The sequence below is a fragment of the Gossypium raimondii genome, chromosome 12, assembly GCF_025698545.1.
Source record: "Gossypium raimondii isolate GPD5lz chromosome 12, ASM2569854v1, whole genome shotgun sequence".
NCBI classification, from domain to species: domain Eukaryota; kingdom Viridiplantae; phylum Streptophyta; class Magnoliopsida; order Malvales; family Malvaceae; genus Gossypium; species Gossypium raimondii.
In genome coordinates this window covers 55,196,742-55,223,884 of record NC_068576.1, presented here as the reverse complement: position 1 = coordinate 55,223,884, position 27,143 = coordinate 55,196,742, and the positions used below count along the sequence as shown (strand labels likewise).

The 27,143-nt window shown below is 31.2% G+C and overlaps 3 protein-coding genes across 3 annotated transcripts; 2 read left to right on the top strand and 1 right to left on the bottom strand.

Annotated features, from left to right (window-relative positions):
* The first annotated feature begins 5,642 nt into the window (after window positions 1–5,642).
* On the top strand, window positions 5,643–6,835 carry LOC105765430 (dof zinc finger protein 2). Its single transcript, XM_012584510.2, has 2 exons — window positions 5,643–5,783; window positions 6,040–6,835. Exons 1-2 carry the CDS (start codon window positions 5,760–5,762, stop codon window positions 6,667–6,669), a joined length of 654 nt encoding a protein of 217 aa, XP_012439964.1. The 5' UTR covers window positions 5,643–5,759; the 3' UTR covers window positions 6,670–6,835.
* Window positions 6,836–8,030: 1,195 nt separating this feature from the next.
* LOC105765428 (pentatricopeptide repeat-containing protein At2g13600) lies at window positions 8,031–10,711 on the top strand. Its single transcript, XM_012584508.2, has one exon. It carries the CDS (start codon window positions 8,172–8,174, stop codon window positions 10,653–10,655), a length of 2,484 nt encoding a protein of 827 aa, XP_012439962.1. The 5' UTR covers window positions 8,031–8,171; the 3' UTR covers window positions 10,656–10,711.
* Window positions 10,712–23,230: 12,519 nt separating this feature from the next.
* On the bottom strand, window positions 23,231–26,410 carry LOC105765427 (outer envelope pore protein 37, chloroplastic). The gene is made up of 6 exons (XM_012584507.2): window positions 25,799–26,410; window positions 24,858–24,947; window positions 24,028–24,198; window positions 23,817–23,911; window positions 23,585–23,705; window positions 23,231–23,494 (listed from the first exon to the last, which is right to left on the bottom strand). The coding sequence occupies exons 1-6, from the start codon at window positions 26,219–26,221 to the stop codon at window positions 23,360–23,362; spliced, it is 1,035 nt and encodes a 344-aa protein (XP_012439961.1). The 5' UTR covers window positions 26,222–26,410; the 3' UTR covers window positions 23,231–23,359.
* Between the last annotated feature and the right edge of the window lie 733 nt (window positions 26,411–27,143).

Below are 27,143 nucleotides of genomic sequence, written 5' to 3'. Positions count from 1 at the left end.
TTTATTTGAATTCTTATGCTAACCAAATTCATGTCCTCACTATACGTACAACAACCTTGTACATAATGTGTTGGAAATTTGATTACCGAATTAAATTAATTCTATAATTAATTTAATTCAAGCGACCCCAAAAACAATACCAACTATGGTATATTTCGTTCATTTCAACTATAGGGTGTGACCCTGTAGGTTCTTGTAACGTTAGCAGTAACACTAGAACGATTCTAATACTACGAACAATGAGTGGCATCTAGCAATGCATCATTGCTACCTAAGTCACAAGAGATCATGATTCGACATAACCTTTTTATGATTAACCTTTTATGCAATAATCCTTAAGTCCTTTATCTCTGGATTGGACACAAGTCATGAAATAGTCACAATTGCATTGTCCATTCCATGTTCCTTGATATCTTAAGCAGACTACGATATACAAATAAGTATGACATCTAATATCAACTTATTTGAGCATGGCCATGCATTTCTAGTCTTACTTAATCAAGTGGCCTAAGATATTACTCCCATTATGTAGGAGGGACTTATCCTATATCGACCAACCATATCCTCTACATAGATTGTGGTATATCCAACATCGTCTTTATAGAACAACCGATTACGATTTACGTTTGATCGTATCAAAATATACAACTCACGATGTTGGGATTATGATGATCTCAAGTCCGAGGATCATATAAATATTAATCATTATGAGTAATGTCGTGACAATTACATAATAATCCAAGAAACATACTCATAACGGTCATCCAATATGTTGTTCTCTAACACACATATTCATGTAATGATTCGACATTCCATATCAATGACAACTCTTTATCATCAATCAACTACACGTTAGTCTTAATGCATTATCGTTGTCCTATCCAACAATAATACTTGACTAAGGAACTTTTAAGAATAATCATATTATTCTCAGGACATTATTATAAAACAGTTTATTTATATACACAGAAAAGAAACTGAAATAATAATGGTAACGCCTTATATTAATAAACATGATAAATCAAGTATGTTATTACAACCATCTCATGATTGATCTTTGGGCATACTCTAACAGTCAATGCACACGGTTTGTGAAATCCATACACCTGTTTGAGTCACACGGCTGTGTGGTTTGCACGTGTAAATCTCTATTGCACTTGTTTAGCTTCTGGACTGCTCCAATGTTCTAATTTTCACCCGTTTTTCACTCTATCAAGTGCTCTATTAAGTATCAAAACATGAATATAAAGGATTAGGAGTATGTAATTAACAAGTAGCACCACATAACCACCCAAAAATGCACTAAGAATGAGGCTAAAATATGTTAATTTTGACTATTATCATGTAGATTAAGTGGTACCAACTTCCTCAACAAGTGACCTATATACCATAGATTAGGGGGTCGAACCCCACCAACGATGAGACGCTCACGTATGGTCAAAATGCTCTCAACTCTATGAACCAGGCCTTTAGGATAGCCATACGACACACTAGCTCTCGACAAAGTACGAGGGATGACACCCCTAAGGGACAATCCATTCGGTTGTTGGGAGATTGGTCAATTGCCTGACGAACAACACCTCGAAAACGTCTAAAAAAAAGACGACCCCCTCAACAATGTATTGCATACACAAGCAACTATTTTAATCCAATATGAAAATAAATAGATATATTTATTTCTTTCAATATGTATAATTGAATTAAAATCAAAATTTAATATGTACATTTAAATCACAACCAAATCTTAATATACGTACTTGCATCAAACTAAAGTTTATCTTTATTTTTATATTTATCTCTGAAATAAAAAATACTAAGAATTTTTTTCTTAAAAAACAAAATATTCTTGTGATATATATAATTTCATATTTAAGCTCTTCTTTTCCTTCGATTCCTAGTTGTAATGCAACAACATTATATTTTGTACTTTACAAAAAATAGTACAATTTCGAATATATGCTCGCCGTTGTCTAGATCTTACAACACCGAAAGAAAAACTAAGGTTTTTTGGACAATATAGAGTAATTGAATGAAAGTCTAATTATTAAGATAGTAATTTTTTATTATAATTATAAAGATTTGTAATTCCTTATACGTGTTTGGTTAACAAAATGTAATTATTTCTTAAATCTTTATGTCATGTTTGGTAATACAAGTTATAATTACACATTTATAAAATTTATATTTTTAAAATATTAATTACTATAAAAAATAGTATGATAAAATAATTTCTAAACAAGTAACAAAAATTAAAATCAAATCATCATATATGTTATGTTAGTCTAAAAAGTAGTCGATAATACGTTTCCTAATAAGAATAGCAAGAAAAGTAAACATCATATGCAATTTTATCTATTTTTCTATTGCATATTGGTTAGGTTATTCCTTTTAATATTTAACATATACTTCTTATCATTATATGTCGGTCATTAACTAAGTTCATCATCATCTGAATTTGAATCCACATCATTAAAATTATTAATATCTCATTCTCTCATGTACTCTACAAAGTATGAGTTGTCTTGAATTCCCCTTGTGATTGAAGTTATGAAATATACATAATGTTAATAAGATCCAACCTTGATTTTTATGATATACTAAGGTGACATTGTTAATATGATAAATGTTTTTAAAAACAACAATTGTCTTATCAACCACATTTCGAAGCCACATATGTTTGAAATTAAAGAGTTCGCGAGTTGTCTATGGTGCTTGTGTCTGGCACCATTTGAGAGAATGGTATCATACCCTACAATATAGTGCAAAAAAAATTTCTATTTATATAATTAACATCAACCTTATAATATTTAAGTTCATAGTCCAAATAGTTTGTAACTTTAATTATAAAAACTTATATAAACTTAATTCGGAGAAAAACTTATGCTAGGTCAAATTCATTTTTATAAAATAATATAAAATTCATAACATATAATCTTTAAAAAAATTATAAAATTTCAAAACTTTCATATAGATAGTATAAAATTTCTACAACTTTAGAAAATTATTTTTATAAATAAGTTATGGAAAAAATTATAACATTTTTATGAATATAATATATAGTTTGGATACATAAATAAGTTACGTTCATACTTGATCGCAACTTTTATAAATAAATATATAATAACTCTTTTATAATATGTTGACTATAATGTTAATTTTTTAAGATTTAAATAATATAATTTTAAAATATATAAAATATTTTTATAATATTTTTGGGATTTAGAATATAAGAAATCTTTTTCTATGATCCTAAACACTCATATGTATTTATGTTTATAATATAATTTTTATAACTTATAAAAATTATTTATGAAAAATTTAAATTTCAATATAATTAATTACGTTATTACTCCAAATTTCACCCAATATCTAAGAATTAAAAACTATAATTCGACTACACCCAATAATTACAAGCAATTAAAACAATAAAACATACCTAAGACGTTACCTAGAAGCAGGTAAAAATTTCCCGGTTCACAGCATATTAAAACAATGAAACAGTGAAGGAGGGACCACCGCCTTTTATTGCGGGGTTTCATCCGATGGCAGCTTAACAATGGTGATGAAAATCGGACCACCTCTCTTGTGGCTGTTCATCTGATTCTAATCTGACGGCGGATACCTCTCCACTCACACTCCTAATGCTTATTTTGTGCTTTCGCTGTACAATTTATTACAAAAGCCTTACATTTTGGACCACCCTACTAGAATAAACACAAACCCTTTTTTTTCTTGTGTTTTTGAAATCTGAACCAATAGGGTGGTCCATAAGTGGTTTAATCAAAACTCATAATGTTTTGAAATCTGTGTTGGTTGAGAGGGAGGTACACAGTAATGTCATCATTTGAAACTTTCTCGAAATGTATAGAAATTTCATATTTGACGAGATTTAAAGATTAATATTGTGCGTAATGAAAATACTTCCACATCTGTTTCATTGAAATCAACATATTATGAGATAATACACTTATCAATTATGGCCCATTTCTACATGAACTCTTCAACTTTCCCTTTAAGCCCACGACAGTCACAGAGGCCACATAAAATGGGCTTTGAACTTGGACTAGTGAGGGTATTTGAATTTGGACTTCTCTCGTGGTCTAGTTTTAATTTATCGAATTTTAATTTGTTTAAATTCAGGCAAGCCTTTATACTAGGAGTTGAATAATATTTTGTTCCTTTTGCTCAAAGATGAAAGAGTAATTTGATATTTCTATTAAAAATTTCATCTATTTTTACTGTTAAAAAATAATCTCTGTACTTCAACATAAGGATCAATTTTCTCATTAATCTAATGTACAGTGACTAACTCTTTTTTAAGGGGACAAAATGTACTCTGACATTTAATATACATTTAACAAGTCGATGATTCAAACTCAAACTGATTCAACCCTAAAATAATAATAACTCTAAAATTTCAAACTTATAAAAATCAAAACTTGAAAATAATTTAAACCCAAAATTTATTTGAGAAAACCCAGATGGATAGTATCTAAATTTATTCAAATCTAAAACAATCTAACCCACCCAATTTACAATGCTAGTCTCATCACACTATCTGGGCTCGGACTGGATTAAAGCTTCAATGCAAGTGAATGTGAAATCCACCGGTTCCTGGGAAAACAAATCTGCTGTAAGTTTAATATATGCAATTTATTGAAGATATGAGTTTAATTGGATAATAATTTAATAATTGGATTTGAATAAATATTAATATATATAGAATAAACTAGATTTAAGATCACCGAACTGTTAATAAATTTATGATTTAGTTTCTTAATTTAAAAAAGTTATAAAATGGTTACTAAATTTTTTTTTAAAATTTCATTTAAGTCACTAAACTATTTAAAAGTTTTTATTTAAGTTTTCTTTTCTTAAAAAAAGTTTCGTTAGCGAACTTCAATTGACGATTTGATGACCGGTACGGTGGATTAGTACACATTGATTAGTAAAAGAATATACATTAGATCCAAGCCGATTCGATTGTCAGTGTAGGAAATCAAAAAAGAAAGTTGTTTGGATTTTGATTTACATATTTGTGACATTAAAAGTTGTTTGAACTTTAGAAGATAATTGGAAAAAATTTTGGTTGGTGTAGGCGGTGCGAAGAGAGAAAGTCATACAACAACGATTTTCACAGCCCAATTACTTAAATGAAAACTTTCGAGTAGTTCAGACCATTTTATAACTTTTTAAAATTAAGTGACTAAAACGTAAAGTTAGTAATAGTTTAGTGACACCGAGTATAATTTATCCATATTTAAAAACATATAAATATTGTAATAACTTTTTGAAAGTTTTTTTTTTGGAAAGAATAATTAATTAATAGATGATTGAATTGAATTAATGTCGATTTCAATGAGTTAAGTCGGTCCTATAACTTTTGCTGGGTTCAATGTCAATGATTTTTTTATCTATAAAATTTGGAACAAACCGATCATCACTTGTACCTAAACTTGTCCTTTTCCTCTTTCACAATTTAAAAGAAGACCTTCAAAAATCAGGTATATATTCGAAGTTTCCATATTTTTAGACTTTAAGACTGTAGCCATTGTTATTTCTTATGATAATGAAATAACAACACAAAGACGAAATAGTCCCTGTTTCAAATGCCCCCTTTCTTTCATTTTATAGTAGTGGTAGGCCAGCTCTCAAAGTCTTTTTCGTCCTTTTATTTATGTAGTTTTTTCTTTTGGCTTTTAAGATCAGCAGGGGATTGCCAAAGGCTAATCACCTTTTTATTTCTCAGTTCTTAATCCATGGAGGCCACTCAGTGGGAACAGGTAAAGTGAAGGGTCTTCTTTAATTTTTGTTGTTTTTCATATGAATTCATCATTATATATATGGCTTTGGGTCTTGAGTTCTTTTCTTTTTCCCCTTTTCTCATGGATAACTAGCTTTAAAGTTTCACCTTTTTTTAGCCTTGAGATGATTCTTGTTTGAGTTCAGTTCAGTCCCACTAATAGTTGAAATGATAAAAGTTACTATTATTATGATGATGATGATGATGATGATGATGAAGTACTCATGTATTTCCAGGGAATTGGGGTAACTAAGCCCATGGCCATAGGAGAATACTCAAGATCTTCAGCTAGGGTTCAAAAAGGTGAAGCTAATTTGAACTGTCCAAGGTGCAATTCAACAAACACCAAGTTTTGTTATTATAACAACTACAGCCTTTCTCAGCCAAGATACTTCTGTAAGACTTGTAGAAGGTATTGGACCCATGGTGGTTCCTTAAGGAACGTTCCCGTTGGTGGTGGTTCAAGGAAGAACAAGACATCATCATCAAAGAAGCTTGATGATGATCATTTGACTCATCAAAACCCTAAGATCCATGAAGGTGATCATCATCAAGTCATTAACCTAGCGTATCCACCAGTAGTACCGGCTCAGGCTTACAATAGCTCGCAAAGGTTGCCCTTTATGCCGGAGATTGGTGGTGCCAGCACCGGAATATACTCAAGTGGGTTCCCAGTTCTAGACCCCGGTCTAAAATTTTCTAGTGATGGATTTGGAACTGGTTATGATGAGAATCATCAAGGGGTAGAAGAAAATGGTGAAAGGCTTTTGCTTCCTGTAAAGGAGGAATCGAAGCAGGTTCCAGTGAACACTATGAACGAATTGGATGAGGACAAAGAACAGGGAGAATCTACTGGACATTGTTGAAATGAAAACAGCCTACGTTAATATTAACATGGTTAAAGAGGAAGAAGTAGGGTTTTCTTTTTCTTACAAGATCAGTGACACTACTGACAACCTAGTTTGATGTTTGAGTTAGGGCCCGGACTTGTATTCAGATAATCTCTCAATAATAACTCTCAAATTTGAACCACTTTTGCTGCATTTTGATTTTTGGTTATTCGATCATATGTGTTTTATGAACAGATTAGTATTTGGCTGAATTTTTTTGGGCGGTTGCATTGTTAGTCCATATTTTTTCATTTAAAAACATTTAATAACATTTGAGTGTATTAAAACGGATTAATTTTTTATGTATACTTAGAAACTAGGAGAAATTATAGGTAATTTTAAATATTATGTCAAAAAATAAATATGATTATAATAATAATATTATTAATTTTGATTCTCATATTTCATTATATAAATATTTTATTTGAAATTGGACCTTTGCATAAACATTCTGCTTGGAAACTGTGCTGAATAAATAATAATAATAATAATAATAATATAATCTCCACCCAAGCAATATCTTTCAAAGATTGTTCTAAAGATTCTATCATTCCTATATATTATAGAATAATATTGTGTACACTGAGAATATTTGCAGACCTTAGGTATTAAAAGATAAAATTATATTTATGATATTTTATTTATTTAAAATTTTGAATAGATTGATGTCATGTATGAATTACATTTCAATTTAATTATGAATTTATCAAATTTCATTATTTATATAAAATAATAAATATTTTTATGAGAATATTTTTATTTTTATATAACATCTATGAAAATAAAAAAAATTTAAACCAAAAATATCTTTACATTCACTATTTTCTAGCATTACCAATTTAATTAAAAAAATATTTAATTTTATATTATAAACTTATTACATAACTTTTCTCTCATGGTGTGTAATACAGTGTGTTTCTTTTCTTTTTTTAATTCATTGGGTCGATTGGCTTTGTTTCAATGTCATGTAATTGGGAAAGAGATGGGCAACATTTTCAACCATCCCCGCTTGTGGAGTCTAAGTGTACCAAATATTTTTCTTTACTTAATGGTTTAACAATTGCAGTTTGAAATAGAATTGAAATTTAAAATTTAAAAAAGTATAAAAATTAAAAATAATTAAATTCACAACTTGTATATAATACGTATTAATAAAAAAATTTAATAAAAACGGATTTAATTGTTACCATTTAAAGTGATACTAAAATTTAAGAATATAAAAAATATAGAAATTAAAATTATTAAAGCATTTAATTTTCCTATTAGCCCTTCGACCATAATTTAGGGCATGGCGTCCCTGTAACCAAACTGACCCATAAATTATCCTAAGATGAATTCACACCTGACAGTGACAGCGTTATTATTGGGGGCACCTTGTCATTTGTTACTATTACTGCACATGTTAGCAATTTCCCTTGTTTTCCGTTTCTGGTACTTGAGCTGGCTACCGGCCTGCCGCCCACACCCAAAATAATACTATGATTTCTCAAGTGTTGGAACCCATCGCCATCCCACCACCACTGAACCAAAACCTTCCCAAACCTCACTCTCACATGCCCAACACCCTTTCCTTGTTTGATAAACCAGTAAGTTCAAGCACCTATGCTTCAATTCTCGAATCTTGCAATAACCTCAGACTTGGGAAACAGGTCCATGCTCATACTTTTAAAACTGGGTTTTCCGGGCAGGAGTTTGTGGACACCAAGTTGCTCCAAATGTATGGAAGGTTTGGTTGTTTGGGTGATGCGGATTTGTTGTTCGATAAAATGACGAAGAGAAACTTGTATTCTTGGACAGCTATGATTAGCTTGCATGTTGACAACGGGCTTTTTGAAGAAGCTTTTTGTCTGTTCGATAAACTACAGTTCGACGATGTTTTATTGGACTTTTTCGTGTTTCCCGTTGTGTTACAAATTTGTAGTGGCCTTGGTAACGTGGAATTAGGAAGACAATTGCATGGGATTTTGATTAAATATCGGTTTGTTTCTAATATTTATGTAGGTAATGCTTTGATTGATATGTATGGTAAATGTGGAAGCTTGGACGATGCTAAGAAGGTGTTGGAGACAATGCCTGAAAAAGATCGTGTGTCATGGAATGCTATTGTTACCGCTTGTGCTATCAATGGAAAGGTGTTCGAAGCATTGGGTTTTTTCGAAACAATGTCTTTGTGCGAAAATTCAAGACCAAATCTTGTTTCTTGGAGTGCAATCATTGGGGGTTTCTCGCAAAATGGATATGATGAAGAAGCCATTGAGATGTTGTTTAGAATGGTCAGAGAAGGCATTGAACCAAACGCACAAACTCTAGCAAGTGTTCTTCCAGCTTTTGCTAGATTACAGAAGCTGAACCTTGGCAAAGAATTTCATGGATATATCACGAGGCATAGGTTAATGTCTAACCCCATTGTTGTCAATGGGTTAATTGATGTGTATAGGAAGTGTGGTGATATGATGAGTGCTTTCCAATTGTTTTCAAAGTTCTCACTGAAAAATGTGGTCTCTTGTAATACAATGATTGTTGGGTATTGTGAAAATGGTAATGTCTCCAAGGCCAAGGAGCTATTCGATCAGATGAGGACAATGGCTATCAAGAAAGATATAATTTCGTGGAACTCGATGATATCTGGATATGTAAATAATTCCCTGTTTGAAGAAGCTTTGAACTTATTTAAACATGTTCTTACAGAAGATGGGATCGAACCCAATTCTTTCACTCTAGGGAGTGTTCTTACTGCTTGTACGGATACGTCTTCTTTGAGAATCGGGAAAGAGATACACTCTCAAGCCATTATTAGAGGCCTGCAATATAATACCTTTGTTGGGGGAGCTTTGGTAGAAATGTACTGTAAATGTCAAGACATAATGGCTGCACAAATTGCTTTCAATGAAGTGAGCGAGCGTGATACATCAACGTGGAATGCTCTGATATCTGGCTATTCCCGCTGCAATCAGATTGAAGACCTTCAGCATCTGCTTACAAAAATGAAAGAAGATGGTTTCGAGCCCAATGTTTATTCGTGGAACGGTATCATTGCAGGTCATGTGGAAAATGACCACCATGATAAAGCCATGCAATTGTTCTCTGAAATGCAGATTTCAAATATAAGGCCTGACATTTACACTATTGGAATAGTTTTACCTGCTTGTTCAAGGTCAGCCACCATCGAGCGGGGAAAGCAGGTTCATGCACATTCAGTTCGATGTGGTTATGACGCTGACGTCTACATAGGGGCAGCACTTGTGGATATGTATGCCAAATGTGGGAGTATACATCATGCAGTACTAGCATATAATAGAATCTTAGACCCAAATTTGGTGTCCCACAATGCTATGCTAACAGCATATGCCATGCATGGACACGGGGAGGATGGAATTGCTCTGTTTAGAAGAATGATAACAAATGGCTGTAGGCCGGATCATGTCACTTTCCTTTCAGCTCTTTCTTCATGTGTTCACGTTGGGTCAGTCGAGATGGGCCGGGAATTATTCAATCTGATGCAGCACTATGATGTCAAACCCACTATAAAACACTATACATGCATGATTGATCTGCTTAGTCGAGCTGGTCAGCTTAATGAAGCTTATGAACTAATCAAGAGCGTTCCGGTGGAAGTTGATTCAGTGATGTGGGGTGCCTTGCTTAGCGGCTGTGTTATTCATGACAACATCAAGTTGGGAGAAGTCGCAGCCGAGAGACTTGTAGCGTTGGAAACGAATAATACCGCGAACTATGTACTTTTGGCAAACTTATATGCTTATGCTGGAAAATGGTCTGATCTAGCAAGAACAAGACAAAAAATTAAAGACATTGGGATGTATAAGATCCCAGGATGTAGTTGGATAGAAGACAGGGATGATGTTCACGTATTTCTTGCATACGATAAGTCTCATAAGAGAACAGAGGAAATCTATGCTACATTGGATAAACTAACCCTCCACATGAAAACAATGGCATTGTAAATTAATGTAACTTTTTTGCACTGGCTTAAATGCTCATTTAGCCCCTGGATTTGTCACTTTTTTCTAAGTTAGTACTTATAGTTTTTTTTTTTTTTTTGTCTCAAATTGGTACCGAATTTTCATTCGGTCAAGACTTTTGATACTTTTTTGTATCGGTGTTAAGCTTAGTACATGTTTTTTTAATTAGTGACATGTGGTAATGCTGATGTCATAATTTGATATTTTAAATTATTTTTAAAAAAAAGTTATAAAAATATATACAAATTTAAATATATAAAAATACATAAAAGTTTTCCATTGCCACCAATACGCATCTTTCTCGCTTGACGTCTTTCTTCAATGTGATGCCTAAAGAGAGATTGAGTCGAGTTGTTGATTGTAAATGTGAATTCAACGGTGGGGATGAGAGAAGAGAAGAAGAAGATGGTTGTGGCAGTAATGATGATGACGTTGATGATGGTGAAAAAGAGGAGGTTGAAAGGGCGCTTCATTTGGACAGTACGATTCCATCTACTTCCGGCGATTATCTGCGATGGGTTTCATCTAGGGCGTATGATATGCTAAGGCATTTGCAGCAAAGTTTTGATAGCAGCAGTTATGGTGGTAAACAAACTTTAGCCTGTTATCGTTTAGTGGATTGCCTCTAATTGTAGCTTTCTTCCCAATTTTCAGGATGTTTCTTTGTGAATTTAACTTTAGCCAAGAATAGGAATTTATGTATTTATCTATTTTTAAATCAGATTGATGTTAATACAATTTTTTTTAGGATGAATGAGAAACATAAGAAACTTTGAACCACTAACAAAAAGCATAGGATAAAATAAATAGACAGCAAACAAGTTTTTTAGGGTTGGGGATAGAGGGACTTGAACCCTCACGATTTTTAAAGTTGACGGATTTTTCTCTTACTATAAATTTCATTGTTGTCGGTATTAATATTGACATGTAGAATGGGACTGTATCTTTATTCTTGTCCGATTAATCAGTTTTTCAAAAGATTTATCAAACTATGGAGTGAATGATTTGATTAATGACTATTCTATTCGATTCTTTCTTCAACTTGGAATCGATTCACAACAATTCTTTTTATTTTTCATATTTTCATATAAATATAAATTGATTTTGCATATAATAGAAATAAAAAAATACGTGTTCGGTTCGTCTTTTTTGAGATAGTTTTTCATTAGTATACCTATAAAAAATAGGTATATCTTGCATCCTTTCTAGAGTTTCAAAATTCGATATAAGAATTCCTTTACCAAGAGTCAATCCCATTTGTTAGAATAGCTTCCATTGAGTCTCTCCACCTATCCTTTTCTTTTTTTATTATTCTCGCTTGTTGAACCTTTATTCATGTTTATTTTTGTAAAATAATAAAATAATAGGATTTGACTTAGGATTGCCCATTTTTTATTTCAGGGTTTCTCTAAATTTGAAAGTTATCACTTAGGGTGGGTTTGGATGGGCGATTGGGTGCGGTGCGGTGTGTTTAGTTTACTTTTTGTCTCACGCTACAGTATCGCTACAGTATCTAATCTCACCGCCACCGCTGTTTTTATAATAACCGCAGGTAAACGCACCGCCCATCCAAACCCACCCTTAGTAGGTTTCCATACCAAGGCTCAATCTAATTAAGTCCATAGCGTCTACCAATTTTACCATATCCCCTTTTGTGTCTTAAGATTAGGATCTCATTAGGATGTCCCTCCTTCCCCCCCCTTTCCCCCTTCTTTCATTTGTTTGTTTTCTTTAGTTTATTTATTTGCTTTCTTTTTATGCAAAATCGTTGAATTTAGTAGATATAGATACAAATTCTTATATCAAAGGGTCTTTACTTATTTTCTTGTTTATTTATCGTCTTTCGTCTCTATCGGAGACCCATATTAATTTTTATTTGGTTCAATTAGAAAATATTTTATCATTTCTGTATTCGCAATTCAATATAGATGGGTATTCCATAACATATATATGTCCCTCTTACTCTCAGTTTTCTCATGCAATTTGGTGAAATACTCGAAGGGTCAATTCTTTTTTTCGTCTTAGTTTCTGTCTTTATGAATGAAAACAAAAGAAAGGAGTCTCTCATTATGATCTGGATTTCATTTCCATGGGTTGCATCTTTTTTTCTTTAATTTCATTTTTATTCTTATCCTTTTATTAGACTATCCTATATAACCATAATAAGAATAAGATAACTAAAAAAATAAAAATGAAAATTGAATTTATTCATTATTAAAATGAAAATGAAAATAATTAATTTTTATAATATAATAGCTAGAACTAATTATTTCTATTTAATAATTAGAACTAATTATTCCATTCATTTCTATTCCAAATTCAAAGATAATTCAAATTTTTGAGTCTAAAAAGAGTTTCATTCTAATTATCTAGACTTATAATGTATCATTTCATCTATGGCCTCCTAACTAGAAAGAAAGAGGGGATCAAAAAAGCTTTAAACGAGTAAAGTAAGGCCTTGAATAACAACGGCTAAAGTGAAAAGCCTACCGCCCCTACCTGTTCTCTACCCGGACCTAATCCAAGCACTAAATCGATCAAGTTAGTTGGTTTCCGAGCGGGTTCCGCTTTCATAACAAATAAGGCGTAAAAGAAAGGTCTTTTCTTGAAAGGTATATTCAAAGAAACTTAGCTTACCAAGAGTTCCGGAACTAGAGAGATAAGAGATAGGATTTGTTCTCCATACGAGGGAAAGTACTTTTCGTCTGTTTGAATAAATAATAAAAAAAACTATGGATTTTTGCACAATCCATTTTTATGTTATTTATGTTATGACTAAGTCTGTAATACCCCTAACTCGAATCCGTCGCCGGAATAGGGTTACGAAGTATTACTGGAGTTTACAAATTAAATACGATCATTTCTCAACTTTTCAAATTTTTTTTCTTAGAAGTAGGGGACACATGCCCGTGTCTCTGCTCGTGTGAATGGAAATAGGTCATTATTAAACTAAATACCTATACATGCCACTATATCCAAAATCCAATCATTCGAACATACCGATATAACCAATGGATAGTGTGCTATATCTTCGACAAGTTTCAAACCCAATCGAGTTTTCGATAATCTGTAGGATAAATAAAAACAAATACGTAAGCAATGAATTCTGAGTAGGATTTTAAATAACTCTAATACTTCATAATTTCTTTTGTCAAATACAATATAATTAACAAACACACTTCCTTCAGATCGATATCAATAATAACCTATAATTCTTTCAATTCAAACACATAAGTCTCTTACCATTTCTTACTGAATCAAAGAACGGCTTACAGATATGAGTATATAATCCTTTTTGTACCATAGTCCAACTATGGTTTTATCCGACAATTCATCCTTTGCCACAGAACGATTGTACTCAATCCCGCGTTCAATCTAAATTGAGTATTAAATTCGATAATATATTTCCAATAACAATTCAATTTGGCTTTCATTAGTCAATATCATATACTATCACATTGAGCCATTATTTATCTAATGAATATTTAGTTCATGTTTTCATTTCACATTTTCATATTCAATTCACATTTTCAAATTATATTCCACAATCACGTTTCTTTCAATAGCTCAACTGTTTTATTTTGTTCGATTTAACTTTTCATTAATTACCCCTATCAACAGTCTCGGGCTTTGGCGGATACGTGGATTCTAACCAAACACACCAGTATGGCACATTGTACCTTAACGGTACACAGTAACTAAACAGTAATCAGTAAAGGTAGCAGTAACAGTAACAGTAACAATATTCAACACACAAAGTGCCGAATCTGTAACAATACGGTAACAGTATTTGACACACAAAGTACCGAATCGGTAACAGTAACAGTAACATTATTCGACACACAATGTGCCGAATCGGTAAGAGTAACAGTAACAGTAGTCGGCACATAAGTGCCTAATCAGTAAGACGGCAAAAACCCGTACTCTCCCAAATCCTATGGCATGCCAACTATATCCGACTAGCCCGACTAGTTAATAGGGTATTTAATTCACTTTTCAGTACAATTTCCATCTTAGTTCAGTATCAATTATAATTCCTTATTTCAATCGGTTTCACAGTATCGCAGTAATTCATTACTTCAGTAATGCAGTACACTTAACAATATTTAGTAACTTCACAATTCAATTCAGTACTCAAAACAATATTCAGTATTCCATAATTCAGTTCAGTATCAGTCTCAATTTCAATATCCAATCATAAATTTTCATTTTACTAAACACTTATCTTAAAATACTTACCATGCATAATTAGTAAATTAAACACATAATAATGATAAAGTTTGAATTGTAGTGATACAAACACATATTTCTTATTCAATTCAGTTCTCTAAATTCAGTTCAATACTAACACATATACATATATATTATTCATCACCAAATAACATTCACTTGGTTAATACATATGAATTGTAGTGATACAAACACATATACATATGTATAGAATATAGTTCATACGAACTTACCAGGTTAATTTGCAGAAATACCAAGATACAGGGGCATTTTGGAAATTTTTTATTTCCCTCAATTTTCTGCCCGATCTTGATCTAAATTAATATTTCATTCAATTTATTAACTTAAATAATAAAATAGTTCATTTCATGCAATTTGGTCATTTTTGACATTTTTACAAAATTACCTTAAAAATTTACTTTTATTAAATTTAGTCCCCGAACCTATAACATGTAAATTAGCTATTTTAAAATAAACTCGTATTAGCTGAATATTCATATATAATTTTCCTCCTCCTCCTCTCCATTCCACATTCTTAATGTGTATAACACATTTAAACAACATTATCCATACTATCACTATTTTCCTGTATGTAAATTCAAGTTGTCTGTCTGAGTCTAAGTCACTAATTTATTTATATCTCAAGCTAAAGAGCTCCAAATTAAGATCCGTTAATTTTACCTGAAACTAGACTCACATATCTTCTTACCATAAAATTTTAAGAATTTTTGGTTCATCCAATAAGTACAGTTTATTCTTTAAAGTTTCCTCTGTTTCATTGTTCGACAGTTCCGACCTCTCTTTACTAAAAATTAATTATCTCATTGTACGAAATTCTAATGATGTCCTCGTTTATTTCTCTTGAAAATAGACTCAATAAATATTTTAAACATATAAATTATAACCCATAATTATTTTTGTACAATTTTTCCAAGTCAGAACAGGGAATTCTGAAATCATTCTGACCCATTTCTCAGCCAAATTCAAATATCTCATAATATAAAATTCTTTCGTATGCAAAATTTATTTTATGTGAAAATAGACTCATTCAAATTTAATTTCATATATTATTCAGCATCTAATTCAATTTTCACAATTTTTGGTGATTTTTCAAAGTCACACAACTGTTGTTGTCTAAACTGTTTTGTTGCTAAATGTACTCTTTCATAATTTTTCACTTTTTCTCACTTTTCTTTTTATCGATCAAGGTCAATTTCTCGTCTTTCTTGATTTATAACAACACATTTAACTTATTTAACACTCACATTATTCAATTTAGTTCAAAAATCACTCTTTGGAAAAAGATTACATTTTTGCCCTTAAACTTTTCATTAATTCTTACTTCGTCCCTAGGCTCGAAAAATGAAATTCATACAATTCAATCCCCTTTTCAAGCCTAAACGAAATTCATGTATATCTATAACAGTCCATAGATTTCACAAAAAAATCAAAATTTTCCTTTGAATTTCACAAGTTTACCATTTAGTCCCTAAATCTCAGTTTCACCCAAAATCACTTGGTAAAAGTTGTTTATTTACTAACAACCTTTCATTTTCTACCATAAATTTTCAATTTTCAGCACGTTCATCCATGGCACAATTTCCATACCTTGATGACTTTTCAAATAAATCCTCAAAATAGAGAGAACATGTTATCTCGATCTCAAAAATATAAAAATTATTAAAAACGGGATATGATTACTTACCAATTTATGCCAAGAAAGTCTCTTTTCTCTCTTCTAGGGTTTCCATGTAAATTTTGGGGAAGAAGATGATAGAAAAAGATGATATGTTCATGTAATTAATTATCATCTTTTAATTTCGAAAATTCCAATTTAGTCCTTTTCTTTTCTCAAATTCCATGGATGATTCATCCATAAAAATCTACCATCTTTTGATTGATAGTATATTTACCATATAAGGACCTCTAGTTTTGAATTTCATAGCTATTTAATCCTTCTAGCTTTTAGAATTCAATTTCTACATTTTATACAAATAGGTCCTTTCCTTAATTAATGATAAAATTTTCATATCAGTATTTTCATGAAACATTCCTATCATAATGCAACCCATGTCAAAATTTTAAAATAATTTTTTTCTTGTCGGATTTGTGGTCCCGAAACCACTGTTCCGACTAGACCCAAAATCGGGCTGTTACAAAGTCCTTTTGTCAAATCCTGTCTATCAAAACTCCTATTAACACAAGTCTTCTGACAAAAGGTGGCTCCTATCTTGGTTACGCCCAATTCCCCTGTTCGACAAAGGGTCCCTTTATATACAATAAATATACAATAAATACAATAATCGCATTGTAGTGGGTATAGTTTAGTGCTAAAAGTGTGATTCGTTCTATTAATCCCCCTAAGAGTTAAGGGGTCCCTCAGTTTGATTCATATTCCGAGCAAAAAAAAATTTTCTTAAAAGGATTTAATCCTTTACCTCTCAACGAAAGATTTGAGGAAGAATATATATTCTCGTGATTTGGATCCAAGGGCCAATTAAATTATATATAATTTTTTAATTATATTCTAACTAAAAATTGAAAAATTGGATTATGAAATTACGAAACATAATTTTTTTTTTCAATTGGAACAATACTTCCAATTTAATAAGTATGAGGAAAAGATCCATGGATAAATATAGAAAAGTGTATTTCTATTTGTAACAAAATCTTCAATTCTTTTTGATGGGATAAATTGAAGCAAAATAGCTATTGAACGATAACTTTGGTCTACTAGAGACATTTACATCTTGTTTTAGCTCAGCGGAAACAAAATGTTTTTCCTAAGGATTTTCTCAAATAGAAATAGAGAACGAAGTAACTAGAAAAACTGTTCTATTCTAGTCGCACTCTTCTAGAAGGATCATCTAAAAAGCAAATTGTTTTGAATGCATTCAGATAGAAAAGCTAACATAGATGTTATGGGCCGAATTCTTATTTCATTTCGTTACTGCCTTACCTTTATCTTATTTATATTCTTTTTTTTATCCATCTTCCATAAAGGAGCCAAATGAAACCAAAATTTCATATTCGGTTTTGAATTAAAGACGCTAAAAATAATGAATCAACGTCGACTATAACCCCTAGCCTTCCAAGCTAACGATGCGGGTTCGATTCCCGCTACCCGCTCGATATGCAAATTCTATATATTCTATCTATTTGAATATTTATTAATTCAATTCAATGATGATGGCACAAATAATAAAGAGGCACATAAAGTAACAAATAAAAAATGAACCTCATTATTATAAATCAAGTTATTAAATATTTTGACCAAATCTTGAAATTCGAAACTTCCCGTTATCCAATAAAAACCTAAGATTCCTAATAATAAACCAAAATCGCCTATCCCATTAGTTACAAACGCTTTTTGACAAGCATTTGCCGCAGCGGGTCGTGTGAACCAAAAACCTATTAATAGATAAGAGCACATTCCAACTAGTTCCCCAAAAATATAAATTTGTAACAAATTCGAACAAGTAACTAATCCCAACATTGAAGCATTGAACAAACTCATGTAAGCAAAAAATCTCAAATATCCTTCCTCATGAGACATATAATTGTCACTATAAATAAGAACAAAAAATCCAACAGTAGTGATTAATATTGACATAATAGATCGGTAAGTGAATCAATAAAGTAGCCAAACTCGAAAGAAAAATCATTATTGATGGTCCAAGACCATACATATTGATAGATAGAACTTCCATTTATTTACTAAATAGACAGATCGAGAGAAAAAAATTATAACTATACTTAACAATAAAATATTGGGAAAAGCCCACATACGACGAAGAGTTTTTGTTGCATTCGAAAAAAGTAAGTGTAACATCCCCAACCTGTATCCCTCGCCAGAACCGGGTTACGGAGCATTACCGGAGTTTACAGATCAAATAGACAGAAATTTTAAACATTTTATATCATCAAAATAAGGGTGAGTTCGGATGGGCGGTGCGTTTACCTGTGGTTAGTATAAAAACAGCGGTGGCGGTGAGATTAGATAGTGTAGCAATACTGTAGCGTGAGACAAAAAGTAATCTAAGCGCACCGCACCGCACCCAATCGCCCATCCAAACCCACCCTAAGTCATCAAAGCATCATTTTAATCTAAATTATAAACATACTAAATCCAAATCAATTTGCCTAGTTCACGAGCACTTAAACATAGAATTAAAATTACATGCACCTATCTAGATTTAGTTCAATTTATCATGTCATAATATGACTTCAAAAACAAACACATATTTATATGTATAAAACCAACCAAAATTAAACTTATAACCTCATTTACAATCAAACCACAAAATAATTATGATTTAGACATCCTAGGTACATGCTGACACAAAGGATAAACATCACCACATTTAAGTTCGGGGTCGTTGTTGGATGCTAAATCGGCGATCAAAAGTTAAGTGCCTAATTTACGCAGGGAAAACAAAACCGTACGCTGAGTATAAACTCAGTGGTATTTCTATAATCCGAATATTTAAAGATAAGAAATTACAAATATACAATTGAAATATAAACACATATTAATATTTAATTATTACAACAACCATATCATATTTCATTTGTTTCACAAATATCTCAATTCTCATACTTGCTATATAAATAGATTTTCACAATTTATTTCACATTTCATTATACAATTGCAATATTCATTCCATAGTCATTTCATGAGTATATAACTCATATATTCCATATATTTGCAGCATATTTCACATTCTATTTTTAATTCACTATTTCACTTCCATTTCTCATACCATACCATTTCAATATCAATTATAAAACTTTATTATTCATTTACCCCTATTAACACGACTCAGACTCGGACGGATACACAGATCCAACCAAAACACACCAGTTTGGCACCAATGCCTCATCGGATAATTCGAAGTAATAATTTGACACTTAGTGCCTCATCAGTTAAACCGAAGTAAATTGGCACCCAATGCATCATCAAATTAATCCGAAGTAGTAAATTGACACCCAATGTTTCATCGACTCGAAGTCGAAGAAATCCTTGAACTTTTCCAATCCTATGGCATGCCATCTATATCCGACTCAACCCGATACAGTTAATAGGGTTTCAATTCACTTTTCAAATACAACCAATATTCATTTCAATTCAAATAATCAATATATTCAATATATATACCAATTCAATCAATATAAATTCAATAAATTCATCACATTACTAAATCAATCCATTTCAATTGCAAAACATAATAATTCTCACCTCAACACTTACTATATACATTAAATTGAATTATAACAATTAACAATTAAATTCGGATTATAGAAATACAAACCAAAAATTCCGAACTATTCCTCGTCGACTTTATCTTTCCCCTTTTTAGTCGAGGATTCCGGTATGACGTTAGCTACGAAATTAAAACAATTAAAATTCATCAATACAATACAATACAATACAATTCAATTGCATATTTCAATTTTTACTCAACATTTGTCAAAATTCCAATTTAGTCCCTAAACCGAGACTAATTTTATTTCTTCACAATCAATTCTATATTTTCATTCAATTGCCACTGTAAACTAGATTTAACTCTCTAATTTCACTTAAATCCCTAAATTTTGAATTTTTCACATTTTAGTCCCTATTACTCAAAATTTACAATTTATTCTACAATTCAATCCTTTTTCACTTCTAACTTAAAATCTATTAATTTAATCTCTAATACTAAAATTATTCAACATTAACAACATTTAAAAACTCAATAATTTCTAAAATTTTGTCATGGGTTGGGTACTATTTAATATCGGGATTCGAAAACATAAAAATTAAAAGAAAAATGGACTAAATTGACTAACCAATTAAACTTTGAACAATTAAAGCCACTAAAACCGTGGCTTTCTCCTTCCTTTCTTTCCTTTTCTTTTCTTTCTTTCTTTCTTTTTATTTATTTTTATTTGTTTTGTTTTGTTTTGTTTTAATATAATATAATATATATACTCTTAATAATTAAGTAAAACATATTTTATTATTATATATATTAAATTTATAAATATCTTAACTTATGCCACCTTGTTAAAGAATAATGACATAATTGCTTCTTTAGTCCCTTTAATTTTTCTTTAATCTATAATTCAATTTTCACTCTATATTATATGCAATTTAGTTCTTATATCTAATTACTTTTAATTCAAGCAAATTCATTTAATTGAAACCTAATTAACTACACAAACGAGTCTGATTTACAGGAACGGAGTCCCAGGAATGTACTTTTTTAATTTGATCTTTTTTAATTAATTAACCATCGAAACGTTAGAATTTCTTAATGAAACTTTAATACCACCTTAATGACACTCCATAAATATTTATAAAAATATTTACGGCTCAGTTTATAAAAACAAGGTCCCGATACCTTATTTTCTAAAACCACTTGAACTTAATAAATCACTTATATAACATAAATTATCAAATCAAAAACCTTTTTAAAAATCACATTTGACTCGTAAATATTAAATAATAATATTTACAAACTTACTCGTCGAATTTGGTGGCCCCGAAACTACTATTTTCGACACCACAAAAAAAGAGGTTGTTACAGTAAGAGTCTCATTCCTATTAAAATAGGAATTGTAAGTGGAACAAAAGGTACGATCCATGAATACTAATATGCATGGTCCATAAAAAAAATTGTTATTCTTTCTTAATTAATCGTTTCTGATTCACCAGCTCTTATCTCTTTTGATTGAAAAGGAGCAATAAAAAAATCGAGAGATTATAAAGTTAACTGAAAATTTCTATTCTTAATTTTTTAATCTTTCGCAACTATTTCAAAAATATTCAAATTTCAAATTAGAAGTAATCAAATGATCTCACCAAGTTACTATAATGAAAAATAAAAGAATTCTTTTTTCATTATAGTAATATTTTCTGAAAGTATCAATTATTATTTATTATTAATACATATTACAGTAATTTCTATTTACAATAAGTTAGATACATCGATAAAAATACAAAGAATTTCCCCAAAAAGTATGATATAAATCATAGGATGTCCTAGAATTTAAAAGAAAACGAATTATTTGAGTTTGCTTATTTGAACTTATTAACTAGTTCATTTTCATCGCGGAACTAATTGATTTTCTTCCACTACAATAAATGAACATTTTCTTGTAGGAAAGACTATCCGATATTTTCTTTATATTTACATATAATTAAAAGAAAAATGACTATTAATGTAATAAAATATTCTCTCTTTTTTTCAAAATTATGTATCCTTCAACAGATTAACTACGAGTCTCATTCGAATTTGGTTGAAAATGAAAATTGGGCATACCCTCTCTTCGAGATTGACCAATTACCAATTTATGGAAAAAAAAATCAAATTCAAGTTTGCATAGGTAGATAAAATGGGTTTTACATTTTTTATTTTAATGTAGTTTTCGTGTATAAATGGAGATGTATAAATTATAAATGTAAGACAACAAAAAACTGGGTGAGATAGAAAAAGAAAGATTTTTTTTGCATTTTGTTTATTTCATCAATTCGATTTATATATGATAATAGATATAGATCCTAATCTATCCTTTAGATTTGAATGGGAATATAAAAAGAAAGGTACCAATAAATTAAATACAAATTCTTCTTCTTCTTTTTTCTGGATAGTGTATGGAATATAAATAAAAAAGGCATCTTAATCTTCTATACCCTTTCTAATTATTTAATAATATTTTAATAATTTTATTCATGTTATTAACAAAACATTTTAAATTTGTATATATTTTTATATATTTTAGAGTTTTCTAACTTTTCTAATTATTTAAAAATTTATGATTTAAAAAGTTTATAAATTTTTTAAATAATAGATTTTATTTTTTTCAAAAATAAATTATGATATCATAATAATGTCAACATTACCACGTATCACTGTCTAAAAATGTCACATATACCAAACTTAACATCATTACAATGAAGTACTAAAAGACTTCACAAAATAAAAATTGAATGCCAACTTAGAATCATAAGTACCAACTTGAGGGTGAATAACAAATTTAAGGACTAAATGAATATTTAAGTCATGTGCACTTGCACTATTCTTTTGCAAGTATATAATGAATCACAAATTTAATTATAATAATTTTTTTAATACATCAAATTTAAACCATTCATGTAATAAGTATATAATGAATATTTAACTAATATTTAATTATCGATTGAGTCTTAACTTGATTAACATAAGCATTGCTGTTAATGCAGGAGATTGTGTATTCGAGTGCTTTGAAACATATTGTCCTTCTATTTATGGGTTGAAGAGGAGCTATAATACTTCTAGAAATTGTCTCAAAAACAGCAGATATGATCAAAATATATAATGATGTGATTATATAACAGTTAGCATCATTACGAAGCGTCGTAAAAGGTCAAAAGAAACTATGCAAATATAAAGAGAGAAACGAGACGAGGATGTCGCAGGCACGGGACTACACTACAATATATCCCATCTCTTTTTAACTCGGAACATTAGCGTCGATGACTTAATGTCATCCTGCGGTACCTGTAACATAAACTGGACTTTCATCTTCATCGGGGCTGTCCTTGCCCTGCCGTTTTTGTCTCCAACCTGAAACGAGGATATTATGAGTTATTTCGAGTAAACAACGAGAGCCTTGCTTTCGAGGATGACAAAGTTCGGCAAATAGAAAGAGCTTACCCATATAGAAGCCCAACCGAGACGGACTTCTGAATCATATCCAGCTTTGAGCTTGAAGCTTTTCTTGTATGTGTGCTTGTACACAGCACTCCAATTGTTCGAATAAAGCTTGTACCAGTAGCTGCGGATAAGTTCGAAAACCGATCATAAAAACACTTCGATAGAACAGACACCACTGCGAAAAGAGCTCGTTATGTCCTGAGCAAAATAAAAGAAATTGCAGCGTTCTAACCTCAATTTATCAGATGGACTGAGACGTCGCTTGAATGCAAATGATACAGCATTCGACGGTATCGAAATGCTAGGGATAAACGACATTGCTTGATCCTGCAATTCGACAAAAACATCGAAACCATCTAGTAAAAGAAAACACCCACAAACTCAAAATTTTGCACATAAACAGGAACAGAAGCAGAGCTTTTATAACAATGAGGAATAACCACCTTATATATGTATCTTAATTTCAGTTCTTCATCAACGTAATGAGCGGAACAGACCCCGTTTAAAATTTGACCTCTAAGAATTCCCTTTACCGACAATGTTCTCAGTACATCCGCCTCCTCTCTCTCCTCCAATGTAACTTCACCCATCGGGAATCTAATCGTTGCTCTAGGCTGCAGCGAGAGGAAAGTAACAGAAGGTAATTAGAGGGCAAAAAAGAGAGAGGCTATAACCTTGTTTAAATATATTAAAGCGGAAAAGAAGCGCGGTGGACGGGTGATAATGCATAGGCACGAAAACACAACAGCAATACCAGTAATCAGACACATGTTAAGGCATGCACCTAAGCACTGTATCTAAGTGTCAAACAACAAAAGCATCTTATACCCTTTCAAGCAGCATACATTTGATCGGACATATGTCTGGTGGACTCGGACTCATTTTTTTTGTAAGGGCAAAACACATACACACACAAATACATATACAAAAGTAACAAATCACACATTATTACATATTGTGTCTTACTTCACTTAAGTAAGGTTTTTTCTTTTGTGCCTTATGCCTCAAGAAACACAAGGATTCTAATGCCTAAAGCACAGGTTGCACCTTTGAAAACTATAGTCAGAACCACGAAAACCGGCTGAACGGGAATTACCGGATACTTTTTCAAACTCTATGTTCAGATAAATATTTAATGGGACTAATATGAATAAGTGCTGTCATGCTATCAGTATAAGAACATTAAGGTATTTAAGTCTCCAATTGTCTAGAACTTAATGCTATAAATGGTTGATTATTACAGGAAGATACTTAGGACAAAAATAGTACTCACCAAACCAGAATATGGAAAAGAAGATGATACTTGGACACCAAAGCCGGGACTGGGAAGGCTTGCATACATAGACACCTCACCTTGTTGTGCCTGAGAAAAATACAAATATTAACGGGACAACATACGTCGCTTGAAGTAAATGTTCAAAATAACAACCGTGATAGCTAGGGGTGTAATTGAGCCGAACCAAACCTGAATAGTGACAAGCACGAGTTCAACTTGGAAGTCAAAGCTCAATACTCGGCTTGAGCTTGAATAAACATTAATTTTTAAGCTAGAGCTTGGGTCAAGGCTTAATCAAACTGGATTAAGCTTGCTTATAAATTTTCGTACTTAAGATCGAACTCAAGCTCAATTAAGCTCATTCGTAGTCAAGCTGGAGCTCGTTTGTACTTAAGCTCTTTCTATATAACAAGAGTAAAAATGTAATTTTATAATATAAAACCATATTAAAACAAAATGTTTGATTAGACTTATAAACTGCTCGAATTTAATTTGATTAATAGCTCGAGTTCAAGTCAATAAATCTCAAATAGCTTGAGAGCACCAATGCCACTTTTAATACCCCTATTGATAGCATTGATTCCAGAAGCAATAACAATTTTCAGATTCCAAAAAGTACATCATCTAAAAGAAAATGGAGGTTTTTAAGATGAAAATCCAAATGCAAAAGGATGAACAAAATGGTCTTCAAGAATCAATATGAGAGAAAATTTCAGTAAAATCCCATCATCAATTTCATGAAAACTTGCACCTCCAATGCACAAATCGGGCTGCATCTTATTAAATATTACCAAAAAAACAATCTCTCAAACCTCCCATGCATCTCAATAAAAGAGTAAACAATAACTATATAATTTTCATTGACAATGCCAACCAACTAACTCAACACCACTAAGTAAATATATATATGTTTTTAAACGAAAAAAAAGGGGGCAAACCTTGAGATCATGGGCAACATTGAAATTCAACATAGGACCCACATCAAAAGAGGTCCTAATGAGAGCATTTTGTTCATCAGGATCGTAATGGATAGACAAGTACTTTGACGTTAACATCAACTGCGGTTCCGAGATCTCGCGTTTGCTATCGTTGATGAACGACAATTTGAGACTGGCCAGGTTGTCGAACAGCTTACACGACACCTTGTGAAAGAACACACGGCTGTCACTGTCGAACTCCGAAGTCGCCCTAAGGGAAGGTCTTTCGGATAGAAGAGACAGTAACTTGCCGGAGTAGGTGCGTACTAGAGAAGGTGGCGGTGGTGATGGAGGTGGTTGTGCCATTGGTGGCGGTGGAGCCGCCGGAGTTGGCGACACCTGTGGGATTAAGAAATTGGGTTTTTGAGAAGATGGCTCCAACATCGCTGGTCGGTAAATCAAAGCAAAATGTGTTTGTCTTCAAAGGGCTTTAAAAGTTTGAAGCTTTGGTCTCTTTGATTACAGCAGTTTTAACAGAGTCCCGAGGAGTTATCCATTGAAGCTATACGCTTTTGCTTTGTTTGAAAGAAAAAAAAAAGGAAGCCATTGTTATTTGTGGAAATGGGGCCATTGTTGTTATTTGGCGGAAAATTTGATGCGAAAATTTTTGGAAATTACTGGTTTTTATTTTAAACAGAATTCCGCTCATCCCTATTCCTATCTCCGAAATAAAATGAAAATTTTACATTGCATGTTGCTTGCAATAGTTAAGTGTCTAATATACAAAGTCAACCTAACATTTATGAGCTTTTTGCTGATGTTTTTCTTTTATATAAAAACTTAAAATTAATATATTTTATTATATTAAAATTATTTAAATTTATTTAATACTTTTAAACATCTTAATTGAATCTTCAAAATTAATATGAAATGTACTCGATAAGTCCTTTATTATAGAGATCGAATTAAATTAATTGTTTTATTATTAAATTAATTAATTTAATTTAACCCATAAAATATTGAAAAGAAACAGAAAAAGGGTTAAATTTCAACAGATCTAATATTTATTGTTTAAAAATGTAATTTAATGTTTAATGGAGTTATATTTTTAAAGCTTTTATAATTTTACAATAAAATATTTTGTTTAAAGTTCAACTATAAATATAAAAATAATTTTCAAGTTTTTTTAATAATAAATGTTAATTCTATTCCAATTGATAATACAAAAATTAAATTTGAGTTAAAATGTAAATTTGTCACCATACTATTGGTGAATATTGAAATTTATCATTGTTTTTATTTTGATTAATATTTGTCATTATATTTTATAAATATGGTTAAATTTCCTCACAACGGTTATGTGATT